This window comes from Anoplopoma fimbria, chromosome 11 (assembly GCF_027596085.1).
Source record: "Anoplopoma fimbria isolate UVic2021 breed Golden Eagle Sablefish chromosome 11, Afim_UVic_2022, whole genome shotgun sequence".
In the NCBI taxonomy this organism is placed as follows: domain Eukaryota; kingdom Metazoa; phylum Chordata; class Actinopteri; order Perciformes; family Anoplopomatidae; genus Anoplopoma; species Anoplopoma fimbria.
In genome coordinates this window covers 6,171,764-6,181,500 of record NC_072459.1, presented here as the reverse complement: position 1 = coordinate 6,181,500, position 9,737 = coordinate 6,171,764, and the positions used below count along the sequence as shown (strand labels likewise).

The 9,737-nt window shown below is 42.8% G+C and overlaps 1 protein-coding gene across 1 annotated transcript in view; it reads left to right on the top strand.

Moving 5' to 3' along the window:
* The window catches only part of grin2aa (glutamate receptor, ionotropic, N-methyl D-aspartate 2A, a), a 131,235-nt gene that overhangs the window by 102,628 nt on the left and 18,870 nt on the right, over positions 1-9,737 (top strand). Inside the window, 5 exon segments of the mRNA XM_054607241.1 lie at positions 1,550-1,752; positions 5,132-5,303; positions 6,636-6,789; positions 7,795-7,920; positions 8,042-8,271. Of these exon segments, the coding sequence (XP_054463216.1) occupies positions 1,550-1,752; positions 5,132-5,303; positions 6,636-6,789; positions 7,795-7,920; positions 8,042-8,271 (885 nt within the window).

The window sequence follows — 9,737 nt, the reverse complement described above, 5'->3', positions numbered from 1 at the left end:
AGTGAGCTGTTGACAGCGGTGGAGAAAAGACTCTAATCCCTGTCAGAGGATAGAAAACCACTCAAAGCAAAACAATTAAAATGCTAATTTCACTACCTCCTCTCTGCTCGCCTGTTAATGACTTAGCCAGGCATGCAGGCTGAGCAACAACATGTGTGTGTGTGCATGTGTGTGTGTGTGTGTGTGTGTGTGTGTGTGTGTGTGTGTGTGTGTGTGTGTGTGTGTGTGTGTGTGTGTGTGTGTGTGTGTGTGTGTGAACGACTGTCCGATATGACTGCAGGGTCAAAGAGGTGATGTATTATGTGTGACTGTGACTGTTTGTTTTTGAAATAATCTATTTCGTTCACACACACACACACACACACACACACACACACACAATAGTACCATTTTCAGCATCTTAGTCCATCCTCATTCATTACTGTCTTACACATCCACACATTTACATCCTTGTGCACCTAAATGAGTGTGTGATGCACTAAAAAACACATCGGCTGTAAAGTCCTCAACGGTGAAGCTGCATGAGCCGAGGAGACAGACAAGAAAGAAGAAGGACTCTTGTAATGGAGGGAAAGAGTGAAAGCGAGGTTTGGCCATTTTCTGGCTCCTGTAACATTAATAATGGAGAGTGGAGCAAAGCCTCGCCTCCCCTGTCGGATACAAACATGCATAAAGACCGTACACACACACACACACACACACACACACACACACACACACACACACACACACACACACACACACACACACACACACACACACACACACACAGATGTAGGTTGGCAAAGAGCATTCATAGGGGAATGTGTGGCATCACTGCTCTGAAAACGTTCTGAATTATTGACAGAGTCGCATCGCCATCACACTTCCAAACTCCCTCTCTCTTTCTCATATATGTTTGCGTTCATAACCATTCTGCATATCCCCCCGTGTGCATTCTGTCATGCATCCCCACACACCGTGCTTTTAATCTGCTACGTTGTACCTACTGTCGTACCGGTAGTCACATTTATTATGGTCTGTGAACATGTGTGTGCTGATTTGAATGTTTTTTGTGCCAAAAAAAAAAGAAAAAGCAACATATGTAACATTTAAAGGAAATGTTAACGTGTGTCTACATTTGTAATCCTCTCCACTTCCTGTCTGCTTTGAGTTATTGGGCAACAGATTACAGCAGTTAGGAAACTACCAGGTAAAGAAAGGTAACACACTGCATTTTTCCTGCCATGTTATGATCACTGAGCGGTGGACGTCATTTTCCCACCACTTCCACTTCCTGTCTGCTTGTAACCATTAGACATGAAGGCAACAGACCTGCCGAGTAGTTAGAGAGACTGTCTTTTCAATGTGAGGTCATGGGTTTAAACCCAACAATTGCTGATTCCCAATCTGCTCACTAATTATTAAGTATTCGATGAGATCCACACCCTCTTTAAAATTGCTAAAATATAAATTCAGCTAATCTAGTTTTTTGAATTGATTTAACAATCTTGTTGAGCTTAACTCATTTATCATTTCGACTGTGTTATCCACCTCTCCTTCCTTCCAGATGGGGAAACTGGACAACCGCAGCCTGACACTCAAGTACCCGGTGTGGCCGCGCTTCAACTCCTTCGGCGATGCAGAGATGGACGACAACCACCTGTCCATCGTCACGTTGGAGGAGAAACCCTTTGTCATAGTGGAGGATGTAGAGAGGCTGACCGGTACCTGCATGAGGAACTCCGTGCCCTGCAGGAAGCATATTAAAGAGTAAGTCTCACGTCCATCCATCTCGCTCGCACTGTTGCTCTCATTGGAAATCTGCTCGAGGTTTCCAGGTCCAATGGTTCGACCACTGGTTTGATCGTGTCTTTGTGCAGCTTCTCAAAGGGAATATACAGTATGTGCAGTTTTCAAGAGCCAAAACTGCAAAAGTGATGATGATAATGTGGATTAACAGACAAATTCACAGAGATATTTATCGCTTTTCAAACAATAACCTATATATCATTATCTTTAAGAATAAAGCTTTACCTTAGCTTAGCATAGTCAACAGCTATCCTCTTAAAATGCTAAGCAATCGCCTGCAAGATATTCAAATGCATAGTGAAAGGGAGTAAAGTAAGTAAATTACTGTGGGCATGAACAAAAAACACACATATTAACATACAGTGGTATTAAAGGTTCACGACTAAAACAGTTAATGAACAACACAAATAGACTGTAGTCTCCATTAGATGCAGGCTACAAACTCACTGATTGACTGGCAACTTCGAATGTGTGAAAAATGTGACTCAGCGCGACACAGAAATGTAAGTTCTCTTTTAAATCGATGTGTTGGGCAATTAGAAGGTGGCAAAGATGACATCATCCTTGTTCCACTTCCTTCAGCACAGTTGCTGTGTTGCTCTGCGTCTCTCGCTCCTCTCACCAGCTCGGGTAGAGGTGCAGTGTGCGATCATTGCAGCAGCTTCTCTCCTCCCCCCTGAAAATGGAGGCGACTGCTGAACTCAGCGATTTACTTCCTTCCTTACCAATTTTCTCTCTAATGCCCAAATACTGCTGGCCCCTTGCTATATTGTGTTCCTGAAGTATACGCACACAGTGAGATTGGCTTAGGGCGTGTGTGTGTCAGTGTGTGTGTGTGTGTGTGTGTGTGTGTGTGTGTGTGTGTGTGTGTGTGTGTGTCACTGAGTGGCTTGAATGCTGCTGAATCAAAGCATGTAATCGGTTTGTAGATAATTTAATATTATTTCTCTCTACTGGAACACACACACACACACTTTCAGTAACACTGGTGGATGTACTACACACTTCATGTCAGTCTTTCCACTTCATACATGCATGTATACAAAGTTACTGACTATAACTACTATTCAAGCACACACACACACACACGCACACACATACACACAAACACACAAACAGAGCTGATTAAGCGGTAATAGGGTCCCAGGGAAGAGGCCAAGAGAGATTTTCATCTAGAATGACTGTGAAGTAGGGCGGAGGATAAAGCATCTCCAAGGAAGAACACAAACACAAACACACACACACACACACACACACACACACACACACACACACACAAGTTCATATACACTCTCTGTTGCCACATGTCCACTCACTCACAGGCCAATGCATCCGGGCTCGTTCCTCCCTCCCACAGCGCAATTCCCTCTCAAGCATCCGTGGTGTCCATTTGGAGAAGGAGGGGATGGATGGAGGGGAAGGAGGGAGGCAGAGTGAGAGGAGTTGGATCGGGGGATGGAGGACTATCCATGCATGCAGAACCACAAATTCACTCATCCAGGCTAGGCCCGAGAACAAGCCACACTCGCGCTGAGCACACATACCCAAACGGGCCTCTCTGGAGACCCCTCGGGGCCCTGTAGCGTTTCTATATCCAGTCGGCCCTGGCAACTTCACAAACAGCCTCCATAACATCACATGCTCTTACCGCCTGAACTGTACTATGGCCGGTCTAAATGGGTACGCTGTGTTCATGGATGCAGCTATTACAGTTCTGGCCTATATGCTCGCTCTGTCACGGCCCCCACCAGCTGAAAGTGCCAGAAACTTGACTCAGTTGTCCTTGTTTCTGTTATTATTATCACAGATCCCATTCCCTGCACTCCGCCCGTCCCACTTTATCTACATAGATACATTACAGTCACATGACTACATTTCTCTTATCGTTTCAACATCAGTACATAAAATGTAGTCAGCCGTGACATTTTGTACACATTTATTTCCTGATTTACTGCTTTTATTGAGGGTGAACTTGCATCTTACAAATTAAGGAAGTTTTCTTTATTGTGTAGATATTCAATTAGGACTCTTTGAAGTTATTGAATGCTTTTAAAGTCACACATATGCAGTGCAAGCTGGGCCACAAGCCACAATATATTTTACTCTCCCATTGTCCTTATCTGCAAGTGTCTTTGTCCATGTTCTGAATTTGAAGACATGGGCCACCTTTAGTAGGACAAATAGGTTTTGTCAAAAGTCTTTCAAAAGTCTTTATTTTTGCTTGATAAGGAAACAAAACCAATATTGCTTCTCTGGCAGTGAATTAGCCAGATTTAGTTAACACATGGTATGTTTGAAGGGGCTTAGATATAAATGAGCTTCTTAATTTCATTTTATCTCCAGCAGCTGCGATAGAAGATAATATCTTATATAGCTGTAGAAAGAATCAGCCTGGGAGGTCGCGCAACATTTCACACAAAAAGTAATTCACAACTGCTGACAGATCAGCGCCTGGCTTTTCCAAAACATTTTCTCTCTTGTGTGAAACTGTTGGACCATAACGAGTGGATTCCTCCCCAGTCTGAAGACAGGAAAGGATTCCACTTGGGGTGACATTTGTTTGACAGGTCGATGGGGACTAGTGAGGGTAACACAGGAGTTTGCACTTGGGGCAAGATTAAGCTAATGTTTTTCCGACACTACTGAATTCTATCAAAGTGACAAGAGTTTCATCTCTGAAAGAAACTGCAGAGTCACGACCGGATGTGGTTTTTTTTCTCTCTCTCTTTCCATCAACTTTGTGTCCAGGTTGTTGTTAAACTAAAGGACGAGGTTATCTTCCCCTAATTAGCACACATCTAAAAGTTAAATGAGAGTCCCAGGTGGCTGAAAAAAAAGTTGATGTACAGTCCTGTGTGTGTGTGTGTGTGTGTGTGTGCGTGAGTGAACAGTGTGTGAACTCTCCTGCTCTCAAATTCATATACACAGATGGTACAAGGCTTGCAGATGCAGTGCCGTCATAAACCTCCTTCTCCAGAGAGAGGGGGGTTGAAGGAGAGGGGGAACATGGTTTTTTTTTCAAGTCGTCTGATGTCGTTCCTGAATAGGACGGCCTGAACTTAAAGGTGAAAAAGTCCCAGCGTGATGTTTGTTCATTGGTGCATTCATATAGAGTAGAATGGGAAGAAAAGCAAGCCGGACGTGGTTTATAGAGGTGGAAATAAAAGTTGAAATCATAAAGAAAAAACATCCACGTGGATTAACATGGTCATGAAATCTTCCATTTCTCTCTTCTTCTTTTTTTCACTCACACTGAACTGCAGTTTGTAATTGGTCGAAGCAGCTGCTGTTCAAAATGACTTGCTAACAATGTGTGCGTTTTCTGTCTGTGCTTCTTTAGCAACACAACTGAGGCTGGTGGGACATACATCAAGAAGTGCTGCAAAGGCTTCTGCATCGATATTCTGAAAAAGATTGCCAAGTATGTAAAGTTCACCTATGACCTGTACCTGGTAACCAATGGCAAGCATGGCAAGAAGATCAACAATGTCTGGAATGGGATGGTGGGAGAGGTAAGAGCAAGAACCATTGTTCACCCAATAAATATCAATATCAGATGATCCCCCAAAAGCATGTGAAACCAGACATCTGTAGCAGATGTTAGTCAAATGGAACAAATCTGTGCCAATCTAACATCGGTTTATTTTTATGACATGTTTATGAAGCAGGTAGAGATGCAGTTATCTGTGTATGGATGTTTTACGGTGATGAATCTAAATGTATTCATTACAACAAACTGCTCGACTACTTTTTGCCTGCTGGTCTCGGAGTTGGCACTTTAAGAAAGTGGACTGCAGGAGCATGTCATGAATGATGTATAAGATTATTGATTAGTCTTCACTTTTAGTGTGTAGTACATCTGTAATGCAAGCCTTGGCTGGGAGGAAATAAGAGATATCTGTATGACAGGGTAGTCCTGTCTCTTGCAGTATTTTCTCCCCAAAAAAAGGTTTAGTTGTTGACTTTGCAAAACTTTCACAGGATGTAGAGAAATACCTTTTATTAAGTTATGTGGTTTTGGCACTAACTGTAAAGGTTCTGGAAAGTAAACAACTCTTAGCTACTTCTGCAGAAAAGTATTTTGCATATTTTTAAAAACCAGCTTCAACCTGCAGGTAAAGGAGTTCCTATTAGGACTGTAACATGTATTGCCATCTATATTTATTCTCATGGCAGACATTTCTGGCATTCATCTTATTGTAGCAGTGAGCCCTGTTCACATATTGATAATATTGATTAAGATTTGAGATGAAACACTTTATTGTTGTGCAGTCAGTATAATTCATACTAGGTTTGGGCCTACTGACAATACGGCTTTAAGAAAAACAATGATGTATGAAATGATCGTCCAAAAGTAAACTGGAGAGAGAGATGCACATGGGTATAAAAAATATGGACTGAAGATTGGCTCAATCTGCAACACTGATCCAGGATCTGAACATACATCATGAATTAAATATAGTGAAGTTTTAGGGGGGTTTATGATATTGATGCTTGTTGCCTTTGACTGTCTTTCACATGTGGAAAACCAGTGAGTTCCACAATGATTAAACATTCGTTCTTCTTCTCTTCCTTCCTCCATCTCCTACTTTCTCCCATTTCACCCACTCCTTATGCATCTTCACCTTTTTCCCTCCTTGTCTTTTCTCTTTTACCCTCCCTATCTTTCTCCTCCTTAACATCCATTTAATCCCATCTCCCTGTCCTCACTTGTCTCTCCTCCTTCATCCCTCATCACTCACTCTCCTCACCCATCCATCCATCCATCCATCCATCCATTATTCCTCCCTCCCTCCCTCCCTCCCTTTAACCTTGCGTCCCTCCCTCTCGTCCACCCTCCAAAGGTGGTCTATAAGAAAGCCGTCATGGCCGTCGGATCTCTGACGATCAATGAGGAGCGTTCTGAGGTCATCGATTTCTCCGTCCCGTTCGTGGAAACCGGGATCAGCGTCATGGTATCCCGTAGCAATGGAACGGTCTCCCCGTCAGCCTTTTTAGGTAACTGTCACCTTAAAACTCTTGCTTTGTTGTAGGACTCAGGAGAGCGGGAGAGTTTGATCTCTATTGTTTGCTTTATCGGTTCGTTTGAGGGTAGAATGGTATTTGTTTTGTGTGTGTGTGTATGTATATGTGTGTGTGTGTGTGTGTGTGTGTGTGTGTGTGTTGTTCCCTGAGATACAGAGCTGACAATACAATTCGGCTCTGTTACGCAGCTGTCAATACTTGCTCTTTCATCAGAGGGATTTAGCTCAACTCCTGCTTTCTGCCACAATGACTCCCACTTACCTGAGAGGGAGTTAAGCGCAGGATCTTAACGTGACCATGGATATCCCTGCTACGGCTGCTCGGTCACGTTCATGTGATGCGCAGTGCTTCGGCATCGACGCCCAAAGTTCCTGCACGTGCATACGTTGAAGCCACGCGCACACACACACACACACACACACAGGCACACCCAAGCATGAACACAAAAAAGCAGAGAAACACACAAGTCCACACACTGACATTTGTGCAGCATGCAGTTACCGCTGTGAAAAATAGCAATTAGTAGGAATAACCAATAATGGCGGCTTGCCAGCGCACACATGCGCACAATTTTGCACACACAGTGCGCGGCGCTGTGCCAGCAGTGCTCTACCATACATTAGAGCGGGGTTTAATCTCTGCGGTAGTGTTGTTGAGCTCAGAGGGAGGACAGGAGTGCTGACACCAGGGCTTCCTATACTGTGCGCCTCCTCACACTGTCAAATAGGAGGTGTGTGTGTGTGTGTGGGTATATGCAAGTGTGTGTGTGTGTGTTGGAGGGGGACAGGCATGCAGGGGTAAGCTTGTTAGCTATGTAGTTCTTGCCTCGATGTCTTTTTGTGTATACATGGAAAGACAGAAAATGAGTGAGCACAATTTAGAAATAGTGATGTTAAAGATGTAATCCAACATGTGTTAATAGATGTTTTCTTTCCCTTTCTCTCTCTCTCTCTCTCTCTCTCTCTCTCTCTCTCACAGAGCCGTTCAGTGCATCAGTGTGGGTGATGATGTTTGTGATGCTCCTACTGGTCACTGCAATGGCTGTCTTTATGTTTGAGTACATCAGTCCTCTTGGATTTAACAGAAACCTGGCACAAGGAAGAGGTCAGCATGCACACGAACACACACACACAGAAGAATGTATTCTCATCTATTGCATCTACAGTTTGTATGTCCTCCTCTTCCTCTAAACCATCCGTCTCTCCCCCCTCTTTCTCTCTTTCAGACCCCCATGGCCCTTCCTTCACCATGGGTAAGGCCGTGTGGCTGCTGTGGGGTCTGGTCTTCAACAACTCTGTGCCAGTGCAGAACCCGAAGGGAACCACCAGTAAGTTCATAGTGTCTGTGTGGGCCTTCTTCGCTGTCATCTTCCTGGCCTCTTACACTGCCAACCTGGCTGCCTTCATGATCCAGGAGGAGTTTGTCGACCAAGTCACCGGGCTTTCCGACAATAAGGTAAGAGACAGCAAAGGAGAGAAGTAGTTTGATGATTTGACTGGATGGTGGTTTGTTGTCAGTTAGAAAGTTAGTTTATTAAGTAATAGCCCACACAGACTTTTACACTTGGAATGTTATATGTTGGCATAATATTTTTTCATCCTACTGTTGTAAAAATCAAAAGAGGGTAAAAAAATGATCATTAGATGAACTCTTGGTCCTTAGCATACATTTTTTGTAGCACATTTATTCCACCTTCATGCACTCCGCAAACATTTTACAGTAATAAAAGTCACTTATTATGTCGCAAAATAACTTTTTAGGGGCTATTTTGGAAACCAAACAGTACAGAGATACATTTGCTACATTTGCAGTCAGAATTGTAAATTTTTTGTCCCGGTATGAGGACAATATGCAATGTGCGATAACATCAATATTCATATACATCATGTTTAATAGTTTTGATGATGATATGACTTGCGATGAATAAACAAATATTGTAGTGTGCATATTAGCTACTATATGAGCATGGTTGTCTTTAAATTCTGAATAAAAAAACAGCAAAGTCACGATATTAATTTCTCACTGGAAACAGATCTAAAATTTCAATAGAATAGGTCATATTCCTGATATCAAAATACTGATCGAAAGTTTGGAAAGAATGAAGAACACAGACTTGAGAATCACTTGCTTTGTCTCGGCCAGAAGCTAAGTTTACAAGAATTTGCCAAATTTTAAGATGCGTGGCAAACTAAGCTAAAACGTTGGACCACATACATATATTAAATCAACTGCCCTCTACCTCTGTTTAGAATTGGATTGGTCAAACCATAAAGAGTGTCTATACATAATGTGGATAACAAGGGATTTTTCATTTGAAGTGAAATATTCCACACTTTTTTGGTCTTAAACAATCTTGAAAAATGTGCTTCTTCTACTAAATATGAACCTTATTTCAAGGCATGTCTAGAAATAGTGTGCTGCCACTTCAGCATGGATTGCTGTTCGTTAAATATTTAGATATATATTCCAAATCTCTTCCATAACTTAAGGCATTGCTTGTCATACCACTGTTGTGCCACTTTGTGATTGTAAGTGATTACACAGGCCCAACTGTGATAATACACTCTGAAATATAAGAATATATAGATAAGAAAGGAAAGATAACAAAAGTGGAAAAGGCGGCCCTGCAGGGGGAGTGAGACAGACTGAAAGATTAAAAGGAAAAGGTCAAGCCAAGTGTAGATGAACAGAACAGAAAGGCAAGACAAAAGGGTGGAAAATTCCTGAGCAGGGAGGGACAGATGTAGGTTGGGGGGATGCTTCCAAGGAGAGAGCATTTGAGACTGATGTAGAGGGTTTTGACAACACACAGAAGGAGAGACGGGGGTGGAATAGGGGGTGGAATAGGGGGTAACGCAACTGGCAGGAGGGAGACTGAGGAACAGCGAGAGCCGAGAGGCCAATACACACAAGATGGTACA